This window comes from Parasteatoda tepidariorum, chromosome 3 (assembly GCF_043381705.1).
Source record: "Parasteatoda tepidariorum isolate YZ-2023 chromosome 3, CAS_Ptep_4.0, whole genome shotgun sequence".
In the NCBI taxonomy this organism is placed as follows: Eukaryota; Metazoa; Arthropoda; class Arachnida; order Araneae; family Theridiidae; genus Parasteatoda; species Parasteatoda tepidariorum.
The window spans coordinates 83,825,980-83,841,002 of NC_092206.1; the positions used below are offsets into that span (position 1 = coordinate 83,825,980).

General features: G+C 28.9%; 2 protein-coding genes across 6 annotated transcripts in view; both read left to right on the forward strand.

Annotated features, from left to right (window-relative positions):
• LOC107452798 (uncharacterized) overlaps positions 1–8,463 on the forward strand; it is a 10,026-nt gene extending 1,563 nt beyond the window's left edge. Inside the window, exons 2-6 of the mRNA XM_043042444.2 lie at positions 2,692–2,938; positions 4,588–4,895; positions 6,832–6,998; positions 7,165–7,235; positions 7,821–8,463. Coding sequence (XP_042898378.2) covers positions 2,692–2,938; positions 4,588–4,895; positions 6,832–6,998; positions 7,165–7,235; positions 7,821–8,221 — 1,194 coding nt within the window. The 3' untranslated portion in view covers positions 8,222–8,463. The remainder of the gene's footprint in view (positions 1–2,691; positions 2,939–4,587; positions 4,896–6,831; positions 6,999–7,164; positions 7,236–7,820) is intronic.
• A 2,492-nt stretch (positions 8,464–10,955) lies between these two features.
• Positions 10,956–15,023, forward strand: part of LOC107439357 (adenosine kinase) — a 45,087-nt gene continuing 41,019 nt past the window's right edge. Inside the window, exon 1 of one of the 5 annotated variants that reach the window (XM_071178909.1) lies at positions 10,956–11,188. The gene's annotated coding sequence lies outside the window, so the exon portion shown is untranslated. Of the gene's footprint in view, positions 11,189–12,316; positions 12,957–15,023 lie in introns of those variants that run through there. The other 4 variants (XM_071178912.1, XM_071178913.1, XM_071178910.1 and 1 more) reach the window with 4 other exon arrangements.

Genomic DNA, 15,023 nt, shown 5'->3' on the forward strand with positions numbered 1-15,023 from the left:
TAATATGATTCTTAAAACTATAGAATGTAAAGTTTAAATGGGCCTTTCATGTTATATCATTAAATTTAGTAATACTATTTCTCGGGCATTAGGTTTTAACTCTTATAAGAATATACATATTTTTTTCTGTTAATGTACAAATATTTTTCCGATGTGTTTTGGATATTCCTTCTCTAATAAAAAGAGATACCATTTTGTTTTCGGTTGTACAAGAAAGAATATCAAGTATTTTTCTTTTTTAAATTTAATTAGCCACAATAAAGAAGGAACGTTGTAATACTACGTGCTACATTAACGACGTCTCTAGCGTAACTGAATGACTGTTCATATAGAAATCGCAAGTATTAGTCTCATACAACAACGCCCCCTATAGTTCGTTGCGATCGCGAATTGATTTAACAAAATGATCTTCAGATCAATATATTATAACTAAACTTCATTTTAAGCTCATTATCTTTTAGCTTTTCTTGCATGAATAAATAAAAAAATTTTAATTTAACGGAAATGTAAACATTATTGCATTTTCATTTTACATTTTAAAACACATTGTTTATGGCAGGAATTTAATAAACGCAATAAAATCATTCGTTTATTTTTTTACGTGCTTAATTATAACGCAGACACTACTTGTATATGATAGTTAGAAGACGAATTGATAAAAAAATGTAATGAAATTTACAGGGTAGTTAATTAACTACATTCATATTAACCAATTAAAAAGTCATTATTACATGATTAATTTAAATTGTGAAACACTTTATTTAAAGCAGGAATTTTGTAAAAAAAACTTAATAGCATTCGTTGATTTTTTTATGTTAATAACCATAACAAACGCATTATTTTTTCGTTATAATTTAAAGGTGATTTAAGTAAAATGTAACGAAATTTACGCAGTAGTTTATGTACTGTAAAAATAGTGGTATAGTAGCTTACTCAATTTGATGTTAAATAACCCAAAGTACTGTGTGAAGGAACATTTTATTTTTTAAGTTAACGCCAAATCGAGCCTCTATATATACTTTAAAAGCGTCCATATATACTTAAAAAGCGTCCACATATACTTTAATCTCAATATCAACAATTTAATATATTGTAGTAACTCAAGCTATTCCATATTTAATAACCATGACGAACTCAATATTTTTTCGTTTTAACTTAAAGGTGATTTAAGTGAAATGTAACGAAATTTAAGCAGTAGTTAATATACTGTAAAAAGTAGTGGCATAATAGCTCTCTAAATTTGATGTTAAATAACCAAAAATACTGTGAGAAGGAACATTTTAATTTAAGTTAACACCAAATCGAGCGTCTATATATATTTTTTAAAAGCGTCCATATGTACTTTAATCTCCATATCAATAATGTAAGATGCTTGCACTAAGATCACTCCATTCGTAAAATGTTTTCGTTCACCAAATTCACCAATTTTAGCGTACTTTGGATATCGTGAGTAGATTGTTTACATTCAATTATGGAATAGAGTGAGTATTTTTTTTTCTTTTTCTTACCGTTAAAAGAAATGCCTACAGGACAAACCTACAGAAACAAAAGTTCCCCGCTGCAAAATATAAGTACGTTTTAAGTGTGTAATAAGAATAATTATATTTTAATTGTTAAATACTTGTCAATCGTATTAAATTCTTCAATATTTAATTTATATCCGCTTCTCTGTTTAGACGAACTCGAATAAAACTTAATCTCTCTGTACAACACGTATATTTAATTTATCAAATAATTCTATTTTAAGATGCATGTAGATCTCCTAAACTAAGTGTTCTTACTTAAAATTGTATCTTAAAAAGAACTTTAGTAACTCGTATGTGCATCGTATTTTATACTTATTATAAACAAGTTTAATTCCCGATCCTTGTACGAGGTGTAAAAAGAGAATGAATCAGTACTCAACAACAATAAAATATCAAGCACAAAACTGTAAGACAAATAACAACACAAATAATGAAGCTAAACTAATTCAATTTTTTTTATTTGTTATTATTTGTTGCCCTTCTCAGTGACTTTACGTTATTAGATAAAGCAAAACATGTACTTAGTCGTTCATCCAATCAATATAAAGATGAACTGAATTCTGTATCATCTATCATAATGTTATGGCTCTAGACAACTGGTGATATTTAGAATTTACCACAATCAAACTACTTTGTCCTGTTTTTATATCTTCAAGGGCCATAAAAAAACCTATTTCTTCGATATCTATCATGAACATATACAGTATAGATGCCACTGTAATTTTTTTACTTATTTTTTATTGTTAATTTAGTTATTCTTTAATAAATTGTCTATTTTATAATGAAACAAGATGCACTAAAAGTTCAGTTAAAAGTTGCACTGTTCAGTTGAAAACTATAAGGTAGTAAGAGCAATGTATATATTTTTTCCTTTAAGGAAAATTTACTTCTGTAAAATCGATAGTATTTTTTGCCTTTCTGGGTATTTTCCGCCGGAGCACCCATTCTTAAGTTGTTAGCGAACGTCCAGACAAAGTACAGATAAATAAATGTATTTCTAGGTGTTTCATAAAATTTACCGGGAGTTGTAGGACAATAGAAAACTTAATATAAAAAAGCAGTTAAATGTTATAAGGGAAAACCTTCGCTATGGGATGCTGTTTGAAACTGCTAATTCTTATTGCTCTTAATTTATTTTTTCATGCAAAATAAGTCTTGCTTTCAGAATGCCGTGCGCTTAGTATTTGTTGGAAGTCCTCTGGTTGATATCACTGCAAAATGTGACGCAGAAACTCTCACACAATATGGCCTAAGACCTGATGGCTGTATTAGGGCTTCTGAAAACCACAATGATTTGCTTTGCAAACTTTTCAAAGATCCAGATTCGTACCTGTCCGCCGGTGGATCCGCTCTGAACTCAGCACGAATCGCAAAGTGGATTCTCGACAATAAAGGATATGTATCTTTCATTGGTAAGGATATTAATCCAGTTTATTGTTCATTTATTATTTATTTCTTGACATGAGATTTAAGCTTACACTGTTGGAATTTTCATTCTGAAATCACGGCAGCAGGATCTCCATCCTATTCTGCATAAAGTTTATGGTAATAAAAAATTTTACCTTTATGATTTACAACTGGTATGGTTAAAAAACCATGAGTACAAAACTATACGGTTTTGTAGTCATTTACAGCTAACATAGTCTCTAAACCATAAAAATGAAACTTAAGAGGACATTTGAGCTGTGTGAGTTCTGCGCCTTACATTCGTGAATGATAGCTTCGTTGAGTCACCGATTGAAAAATACAGAATACTGGAAACTCTTCACGTAGTGAAGGAATGGAGGAAATATTGTACTATCAACGTTGGGATTCGAACTCCTGTTTTGCCAGTCATGAGATGACTCGTTAGTTCTCTCAGCTACAATATGTACACAGCTGCATGGAACAAAATGGCTTTATAAGGTGCACCTAGTTGTCGCGGATAGAATTCTGGTTGTTTAACCGTATTAGGAAAAAACAATTTTAAGAAAGTTTGACAGTTTTAATATCATTTTTATAGTTATTTAACTATTTTTGTTGAATGCGATAAAGTAACAATTTAAATGGATATTTAACCATTTTGTAGAGTAGTATTTCAAACAGCATCCCATAGCGAAGGTTTTCCCTTATAACATTTAACTGCTTTTTTATATTAAGTTTTCTATTGTCATACAACTCCCGGTAAATTTTATGAAACACCTAGAAATACATTTATTTATCTATACTTTGTCTGGACGGCATACTTGCAGAGTAGATGTACGAATGTGTAGTAAAATTCATTCATAGGAAGCGTGAAAAAGCTTACATTTGTCCCACAATTTTTTTTTACAAAAATGCTGGATTTTTCAGCAAATTTTGAACACGTAATTCATTGTTTCGTACTGTTCAGGTAGAATGCATGATCGCTTTCCTTATTATTTAATCTTACATCCTACCTTTAAAGTTAAAACATGTAAATGAAAATACGAGGCAGTTGTTGTAAGTCTATTATGAGTATGTTTCCAAGAAGCATTATAAATTTTTTCTCAGACCATCTATCATACTGCGATTTTGAATGAGAGAATCAAAACGAATCACGTAAAGTTTGTCGAAAATAAATTAAAGTACAGCATCTACGCTCCAATGAACATCTGTCATAGGTCACATGTGTGGGTATACATGATCTTCTTCTTCTACTTGAGTGCAACTACCCATTTAAAGCGGAAGAAAATTCGACATTGTTGGAGAGTTCGAACACGGCGCTTCTCATTCTGACGAAACCACGAAAAAAAATTCCACGTGATCACGTGATTCCACATAAAAACATCACTTTTCTCGTGATTTCATCGTGATGAAGAGCGTCTTGTTTGACAGTTTGAGAGCTCGAAGCTGGGTAAATTTCTTTCATTTTAATTATCAATTAGAAGAAGTTTTTTTTAAACCTATTTTTCACCTTAAAAGTTTTACGATTATACCTTTTAAAAAAAGAAAAGTTGTTTGTCCGTCAAGGTAACTAGCAGATCAAAAAGAACTACTAAAGAGAAAAACCTCTACATAAGGTTTAAAAGAATAGCAATTTAACAATATCTGTGTTTTGTAGGTTGTGTTGGCAATGATACTTACAAAGATTGGCTCAACAATATTTTACAATTGGAGAACATTACCTCTTTGAATGTGGCCATACCAGGTGAAAGTACTGGTACTTGTATATGTTTGCTCACAGAACAAGGAGGTCGATCCATGATCACATCTCAAGCAGCGGCTGCAAAAATTTCCTCTCAACATTTACATTTAGAGCACATTAAAAGCAAGTTATCTGAAGCAAGTCATGTATTTGCTGTCGGTTACCTATTCAGTCATTCACCTGATGTAGTCCATGAATTAGCGAATGTATGCTCTGAGAGTCAGGTACTATATAACATCCAGGGTGTTCATTATTCACCGCCCTTATTTATCTAGTTTTAGTATCTTGATAAAAACGACTTTTGAAAATGAAAAAATTTTATCGAAGTTTTTCGAATTACTAGTGAGGAAAGCAAGATAAAAAAATGTGATCGCTTTATTACGATCACTGGTTACTCATGGGCCAAATGCTTTTTTTCTGGATTAGATGGCTCCGATAAATGCCACAACATTTCAAATCATGGGTTGCAAAAATTGTTTCAATTGATGTTTATCCTCTTGTCGTCGAATTGGTTTTCAAATCCTGCCTATATACACGTTTCAAGACGTCACAAAATACTTTTCCTTTGACAGTATTCTTATTTGTATTAAAATCACCGTCAAGACAGTAATTATAAGTTAATAATAAAAAGAATATAAAAGATACTTTAAATTATTATTATGTAAATACATTAAAAATACCTGCTGGGGAAAATAAAAATAAACAAACAGCAGCTGTCGCCATAGCAACTCATTCAATGACGACTCATGCGCACTATTTGCTATTACTCTTGAGAACAGTTGAAAAGTGTGATGACGTCCAAACAAAGTGCGCACGCCTTCAAACCCAAAGTAACACCCATTTTATACAATGAGTAAAAAATATCAAAAGTAGTTTAATTGTCTTACGCGACTTAAAAGTGTTTCTAATTATCGCATTTTGATTCCTCTCTGTCTTCTGTTGCAATCAAATAGGTCTTTTTTTTTATTTTTAGCCTTTCTTTCTCACAAGTAAATTATTAGATCACGATAGATTTTTTTCCTGTCGTATACGTTAATTTGTGACGCAGAATGTGCATTCTTTTTTAGTAATTAATATCTCACAAGGTTTATAAATGTGCATATCTTGAATGGTAATTACGAAGCACCGTGTATTGTCCCATTTAATATTTTTAAATTGTATAATTTTAACATATTTTTATTAAATGCACTTTTCTAAATATCATTTTTTCTTAAAAAGATACGTACTTTTCAAAAATATATGTACTTTTGAAACATACCTGTCAAGATACCTTTTTTCGTAGTTGGATCGTTTTCATACCAAATGTTTGTTTACCAAATGTTTGTTACGTCGTTTTCATACACCGTATGTTTATCAAAATTTAATAATGAAACTCTATACGCTTTTTGTTATTTTGAAATCGTGCTTTAAAATTGAATTCAAAACTGAACCATTTACTTTTCTGCTATTAATATATTATATTGGATTTCAATTTATAATAGAAATATAATTTATACTGGAATTATAATTTGTAGTGGAATTATAATTTATAATAGTATTAATATTTATAGTGGAATTATAACTCATTTTAATTTTATTTATTTATATATTTATTTATTTATATATTTATTTATTTATATATTTATCTATATATTTATTTATTTACTTTTATTTTTGAAATAACATTGTATGAAAAAACAAATTGCACGAAAATGAAAGCAAATTGTATGAAAAACAAAGTAACATGGAAGCCATATTTGAAAAATAGTTCGAGTCTTTTTTGTAGAAAAACGGAGTTAGACTCATTTTTATTTCCCAAGAAATCAATTTGATTTCATTTTAAAATTAGCTTCAACCCATTTTTCCTGCCAAATAAAGAGTGCAAATAATCAAATTGTTAAAACAATTCATTAATTCATTTATTTTAACACACTGTACATAAAAATGAACCAAATTAAAGCTGTCCCACTGTTCAAATAAAGCCTTCAAATAATTGATTAAGTTCTCTATCTTCTGTATAAAATAACAAAAAATATATATTTAATAAAGATGTTCGGCATTAAAGCATAGATTTTAGTTTTTCTCATTTAAATATTTTTTAAATAATGTTCAGCTTACATAACATAGAAAAAAAACGTTGCTGCTCAAATATAATATGGAAAATCTGATACTTTTTTTCAGATTTTTGCTTTCAGTTTGTCAGCCGAATATATCTGCAGACAATATAAAGAAGAAATCTTGCAAATAATGCCCAGGATAGATTTTCTATTTGGTAATGAAAGCGAAATTGTAACTTTTGGAGAAGCCTTGATCGGTCAACAGTCAATATCAGGTAAATTCCTTGAAATGTAATAAAAATATATTGATGCATTTGTTATTAATCATTATTAACATGTTAACAATGATTTTTTTTAATTACTTAAACAATTAATTAATATAAAACAAATTTTTAAAACACTTTATTTTAATGAAACAAAAATTAATCTTTAAGATGTTTCTTTATTAATCTGGTAGATATGTCCAAAACTACCAGAATATGGTACAGTTTACCGTGTTTCTAGCTTTGTGGGAACACCAAAAGCTGGGTAATTTTTAACAAAGCACATTGGTAATAATTTTGTTAAAATGAACAATGAAATTGAATTTTATAATTAGTGATAAAATTTGGTTAAATGCAGTAAAATTTGGCAATTGTATCATACCTTACAGCATAGCATAAAAGCCATTTATTCAGTTAAATTAACTTTTCAGTCTTGTTTTTTTTACTAAATGTGTGATAATAAGAGCTATAATTTTGAAAACCAAACTTTCTGCTAAATCGTTGCCATATGAACAGAAAATTTACCAAATAAATGGTTTAAGTACCGTATATTTCGGTTGTATTAACCAGAATTAATGTTGTTGCTTTTTTACCAAAAATGCCACAACGGTAATTTTCCAGAATTTTTTTTTCTATGTTCAATAGTTAAAGCAAAACTAATTTTTAGTAGTTCAGCATCCCATCAAAATAGAGATTAACTGAATTCACTATCATTTGGCATGTTGCTGTTGTCTGAAGGCAACTCATGACTCTCACAATTTGCCACAATCAAGGAATTTTTTCGGGAACTTATCTTTCTCAATGGACCGTAAAAACCACTTTCCATAGTATCTTTATTAAAACTGCACAGTGTTCAAATCGATACCAAAAATAATATCGATACCACATTATCGATACTTATATTTATATATTTGGTACTCATTCATCCGCAAATCATCAACTCGTGACCGCACGCAGTACCGCACGCAGTACCGCAAATCATCAACTCGTTCCTATTGCGTTGTGGTAACGCGTGGCCGTGAACCAGTCATCGTAGCTGATGATTCAGGTACTCTGAAGTACTTTGAAGTACCAGAAGGGATGAAGGTCGTAGACAGCGTTGGATGCGGAGATGCTTTAGCAGGTGCATTCCTCTCAACATATGCACTCACAAAATCCATAGACTTGTCAATTAAAATAGGAATTAGAACAGCTCAGGAGATAGCTCAGATAAAAGGATGTGATCCACCTTCAAAGAAATTTGAATTATAATCCTCCGCATTCCATTCCTTGCTTATTTTATTAATGTCCTTAATGTATTCATACCTTGTATGATGTATTAAGGCTGTTTTATATTGAAAAGTATATTTGTTTTCAAACAGTTTTCATTTCAATATACAATGCAAAATTATTTTATGTTGTGTAACGCAAGCATTGTTTTTAAACAGTTTTTGTGTAGTGAAGAGATTTTATATTAAATAAATAAATAGATAAGGATAGCTGTAATTAAAAAAATTATCCCAAATATCTTAGTACAATTAGATTATTTAATTAAAATTAATAATCAGAATAAATAGCACTCTTAAAAAATTGCGTTTAGTTGTTTTAACACACCAAAACTTTACATTGCTTAAACAAAATTGTATCAAATAACTCACTGATCAAGGAACATTTTATTCAGAGGACGCCTTATCAACAGAGAAATTTTTCGTCTCAAATTCTCTTTTACCTCCATTACTAATTTAAAATTTAAAGAATAAAAAAGTGAATTCAGACAAACTCAGAGTAATCCATGAAGTTTCAAATTACTAAAGGAAAATACTTAAAATATCCAAATATGAAAATAAATTATGAGAAAATAACTTAGGATTACTCAATAGAGAATTTATCTTCCGATAAAATTCCTTGTATTTTGATATTTCGAATTTTTTTTTTCGACATTTCAAACTTCAGGACTTACTCTAAGTTTGTCTGAACTGACTTTTTCTTTAATTTAAATTTTAAATTAGTTATGGAGGTGAAAGAGAATTTATGACGAAAAGTTTCTCCAGTGATATGGCGTCCTCTTAAGCTCTTCCCTATTGCTCGACAATGCTGAAGATTTTATAAAATATATAATTTGTTTTCATTATTTGAGGCTAAATTTCAGATGTGGTTGCTACGCAACGAGTTTTTAAAAGAGAAATTTCCTCATAACATCACGAAATGCTTCATTAACGCTCACGCTTTTTTTTTTCTGTATCTATCGAATAGATGTTCCACATCTAACGCTAAGAACTTGAAGTTCTTTTTAAAGTATTTTTTTTATCTTATCCATTCCTCGATTCATGCATGAAGTAAACAGATATATGGAAAGAGATAGTATTTTTGCATCAACATTGACATATATACATTTTTTTTATCAAATTCTATCGAATTTGATTGCATGCCATCTCAGCAAGAAAATTTAAACATTCTCGATAATCTAAATAAAAATTCAGCGTTTTACTAAAGTTGATGCAAATTTGAACAATATTATTGCCTTATTGCCTTTTTTTTTAATAATATCAGTGTCTATGATTATAAAAAATTATGAATTATGTAAACAAAATTTATTATAAACATTTTTATTAGCAAAAAAAAAAACTAAGTTTTCGAAAGAAAAAAACCTCTTCCATTATTTAAAAGGAATGGTATTTTGAGAATTACACAAGGACTAGTCTTATTTATTGGAAAAAATTATATTTTATTACAATAAGACTGTCAAATTCTCGAGGTTAGCCTGACGGCAAGGGGACTCTAACCCATGATCCGTCTACCACTGAGGATATCTACCCATTTTATTAGACGCCCTATGAGATTCTATGTAGAATCTTAATTATTAGGTAATGCTATGCAGCTTTATTGTTTTTACGTGGCTGAAACCGGTTTGCACTTGTTTACATTCTTGTATCAATTGGTTAACATAATAATGCAATTCGTTAAAAATAAATGCAATTTGTTAAAAATAAATACAAATAGGAAGTATATAAAAAATCTCCTGATTAAAAACCCATTACATGTATGTTTAAATATAAAAGTATTGCATATAAACTCGTGCTAAACATGTAATTATTAAAAAGCTAGAGTGCGTCTACTAATTTGGTCGAATTATTAGAATTTACTTATATAATACCTGATAAATATTCTATATTTATAAACCGGGTTCGAATCCCAGTCGATACGAATTCTGCATCCGGCTTGCGCCGACCACAGTGCTGACGTGAAATATCCTCAACAGTTGACGGATCATGAGTTAGAGTCCCCTTGCCGTTTGGCTAACCGTGGAGGGTTCTCGTGTTCTTCCTCTCCATGTAAACGCAAATGCGGGTTAGCTCCATCAAAAAAGTCCTCCACGGAAGCAAAATTTCTCCCAATACTCGATCCAGGAGTTTCCTTGTCTTCTGGATTGGGTTTTAAATTACAAGGCTACGGAGTTGAACATTAGTAGTCGTAAACCCACAAAATTGGGTCGGCTGTTCAACGATAGTTATAAAATAAAATAATGTATCCAATCATCGAATTTATATTACATATCGTCTAATTTGACTAATTGATACTCGAACGTAAACAAGTACAAACCGGTTTCAGTCGCGTAAAAACAATAAAGCTGTATAGTATTATCTGATAATTAAGATTTTTTATTTAGAATCGTATTGTGCGTCTAATAACTTAGCTAAGGACTGCATTTAAATTATTTTTCACTATTCTTTTGTACAAAAACTTTTTTATAAACAAAAAGTATAACACATTAAACTTTACTCAGCTCTTTATAAACTTAAGACATGATTTATGTTCGTGAGCTCTAAAATGACTACTAAATAACACATCCAGAATATTCCTTATTGTTGCTGAAAAACAAAAAGCAAATATAAGTAAATTAACAATATTTACAATATAATTCGTATCAAATTTTTTGCCCTCTTAAAACTTGATATGGCTACCTAAAGTGATAGCCTTATCGTATGACGATAAGAAAAAACTCGCCTCAGTCTTTGGACAATGTAAGAGTAATATATTATGTTTTCAGCATATGACCGGATAATTGTAAGATAATCTTGAGGATTATCTTACCTTTTAAATCAGAGTATTTTTCACTCACCCTGTAAAAACAAATCCCTGTTTAAAAGAAAAAGTTATCTTTTATAATTCGTGCTGTGGTCAACAGAGTTATTCTGCACTTGTTGCTTTCCTGTTTATGTGCGGTTAAATTGCGCATAGGTAAATACACAATTTTTAAATTTCTTTCATCATGAAATTGTCTTTGTAAATTAATATAAATTTAATTTATTTTAAAATACATCATTTGTATATAATTTGTTCATTTGTAATTTCGAATAATTTTTTAATCACCTACTAATAAGAGATTGTCGTTGACTATTTTAAATACTGATAATTTCAAGTGCTCTTCAAGATTTATAACGCGGAAAATGATGAGGCAGTTAAGATTGCGTCAGTTGCCAGTTACTTTTTGCTAATATTCTTTATTGGACTATTGTTAAAAATTTTCAATATCTGTGATAAGCTTGTGAATTTCGGTTCTTTTGATTTAAAATTATCTTTTCTAGAAGTCCTGACTGCTTATAAAATTATAAAGGATTTTTATATTTTCCTTGTCAAACAGAAACTAAAATAAATATTACAAAATCCTTAAAATATATCGTATATATGAATTACAATAAAATATGAGAATAAGATATTTTATTCTCAGTGTATGACGGAGAGCTTTCTTTAGTCTATGAAGTACAACTTTATTTTTTCCTATTTATCTGTTGTTAAAAAATTATTCATAATTCGACGTCATTCTACATTTTTACTTAAAATAACCTCATTAAGAAATTATATAAGTAATTAAAGATACTTATTAGATAGTTGTGGTTAGATAAACTCCGTTGTGAAATTGCACTTAATTGAAAGTTTTTTTTGCATTATACTAAATTAATGTACTTTTCGATTACTTAATTGACCGTTATTGTGAATAAGCATTTAATTCAACGTCACCACGTAATTATACATCATTACATAGCTGTACATCATTCTGAAATTGAACTTAATTATACTAATTTTAACGTCAAACCTTTAATATTGCTCATTTATGGTGTATTTTGTACGTTTTTAAAATTCTTATAAGCCTTATAATGTTCTTATATTATTATAATGTGATTTAATGTCTTATGATTTAATGAGATTTAATGTTGTTAATCAGCCCAACCATGTGATTTAAATCACATGGTTGGGCCTAATGTTGTGTTCGGCTGGTTAACGTTACAGCAATTATGCTTCATTTATTAGCGAGATAAATCGATTCACTGATCAGATTTAATTAGATGTCATTAAGTGGCGTCACGAGTGTGTGTCTATCCTGATTGGTTGTTGAATCGTGACATAAACGAATATCACTATTTACCCACGATGACGTCACTTGCACTTATTCTATTATGATAACTATGACGACTTTAAAATATTTAATTAAATTCTGCGCAAATAAGAATGAAGATCGGTTCGATTGTTTGATACAAGCATCAATGGTGCCGAAGTACATGTGTTTTTACGTCTTTAGGTACACAAAAGATGACGATCTGAAAAAGGGGAATTACAAAATAATATCATATCAAACATTTGTTGCAGATAATATTCCTCCTGATTTCCACTTATCTTAAATCTACACAAAAGTAATCGTGTTGTATTTTGCAGATCAAACAAATAATTAACAAGCACTGATACAAATTGGTTTTGTTATCGAATTCAAAAACTGAAGAATAAAAAGGAGAAAGAGCAGTTTAATCGAACATTTTGATTGGTTCATCTAGAGTATTTACAACTTCCTAACGCTTATATTCTAAATAGAATGATTTCAATTCGAAGTTCCGAGTTCTTATAATATAGTGCTACAGTTCCGAGTACTTACAAAATTGTAAAGTTAATTTTATTTATTTTTTAAATTCTTGTTTAATTGTTTCTAGTATCCAGGTTGCTAGATATTTTTAAGGTATGTACTTTGAAAGAGTAAATATAGAATTCTCTTTATTATGTGGTTAATGTGCTCATTTTATTTAATTTTCATGAAAATATTTATTATTTATCTTTTTTAATTCTTATTTTGCGTTAAGTTTTTTGATATTCTTATTTTGCTATGCACATTAAAATAATATACCATATCTTATTGTTGTTAACTGCTCTACTATATAATTTATCCTATGTATTTAACTGCCTTATTACTAAGAGAAAAAAGTATGTTCATATAGTAAAATTTACTGCGTTTCTGGCTGTATAGGACTTTTACCGAGCTCGGGTACTTTTATCAAAGAACTTTGCTAATAATTTTGGTAAAATAAACTATAGAATATGGTTTTATGATAAATGGTAAAACTTTGTAAAAGTGGTAAAATTTGGTAATTTTATCATGATGCCTTAGAGCATGGAATAAAAACAATTCATACGGTTAAATTTACTTCTCAGATATATATTTTTTATTAAATATATGATAATAAGACTATAATTTTGAAAACCAGAATTTCAAGTAAATATTACGAACGGAAAAATTTTGATGGTTAAACCAAATGATTGGTTTAAATACCATATATTTTGGTTTCGTTTTACCCAAAATTTCATTATCATACAGTACGAGTATTTTACCAGATTATTTTTTCTCCGTCTATTCAGGGTAATTTAATATTATTTGCAAATTTTTAATTTCTTTTAATAAAAGAAACATTAATATCCGTGGAACACTCCAAAACAAAATTAAAAAATTACAAATTATATTACATACAAAACCAATAAAATTTATTGTATTTTATAATTATTTAAAATAATTGTTTTGTTACTTTTAAAAAGTCAAGCGTAATCTCATAAAGGGAAAATTGCAGGAAAGACAAAGTTTTCTACAACAATGGATAAATACCTATTATTGAAAGAAAAGAAAATTGCAAAAAATAACATTTAAAAATGCAATAGCTTTCAAACAAATAAGAATTTTAAAAAAGAAAAGTCTTGTAAAATTTATTATCCAAAATGGTTCTATCTGCACGTTAAATTTGAACTCTGTAGTTGTATTTCAGTCGACATGTTTTTTTTTTCAATGTTTTTCCCCGACAACATGTTTTTTTTTCACAACAAGTTTAACAGTTGATAATTTTCAAACTAATAATTGAATCGTAATTTTTTATTCCATCATATTTCAAGTACATACATTTCTACAAACCATCACAATTTCAAGTTTCTAAGGCTTGTAGAGTTTAAGTTGTAAAGCAAAATGTAACGTATAGCAAAATTAATCGAGAAAAATTTGCAAAAAGACACATAACTAACTAAGTATTAACTTTTGAACAAATTCAAATTTTGAAGAAAAAAAAACAAATAATATAAACAAATGAGGCCATTGATCATGCCAAATTTTAACTTTAATTTGCATTCCTGTGACTAATAAATAGGTCAGTGTACCATTTTTTCCAGCGAATGAATCCTAAGTAATATTGCACAATTATTCAGTTTTAAGTAATTCAGTATAGTTATTGACTAAGTAAATTTGCATAGGAATTTACTTCTAAGTAACTGTTCATAAAGATTGGATCCTCAGAAACTGCGCATAATTATTAGATTCTAAGTTATTCAAAATTAATCAATTCTAAGTAATTGAGCATAGTTATTGGCTAAATAAATATGGAAAGTGATTTAATTCTGTTCAATTGTTACAAAGATTGGATCCTCAGAAACTGTGCATAGTTATTAGATTCTAAGTTATTCAAAATTAATCAATTCTAAGTAATTGAGCATAGTTATTGGCTAAGTAAATATGCAAAGTGATTTAATTCTGTTCAACTGTTCGCAAAGATTGGATCCTCAGAAACTGCGCATAATTATTAGATTCTAAGTTATTCAAAATTAATCAATTCTAAGTAATTGAGCATAGTTATTGGCTAAGTAAATATGGAAAGTGATTTAATTCTGTTCAATTGTTACAAAGATTGGATCCTCAGAAACTGTGCATAGTTATTAGATTCTAAGTTATTCAAAATTAATCAATTCTAAGTAATTGAGCATAGTTATTGGCTAA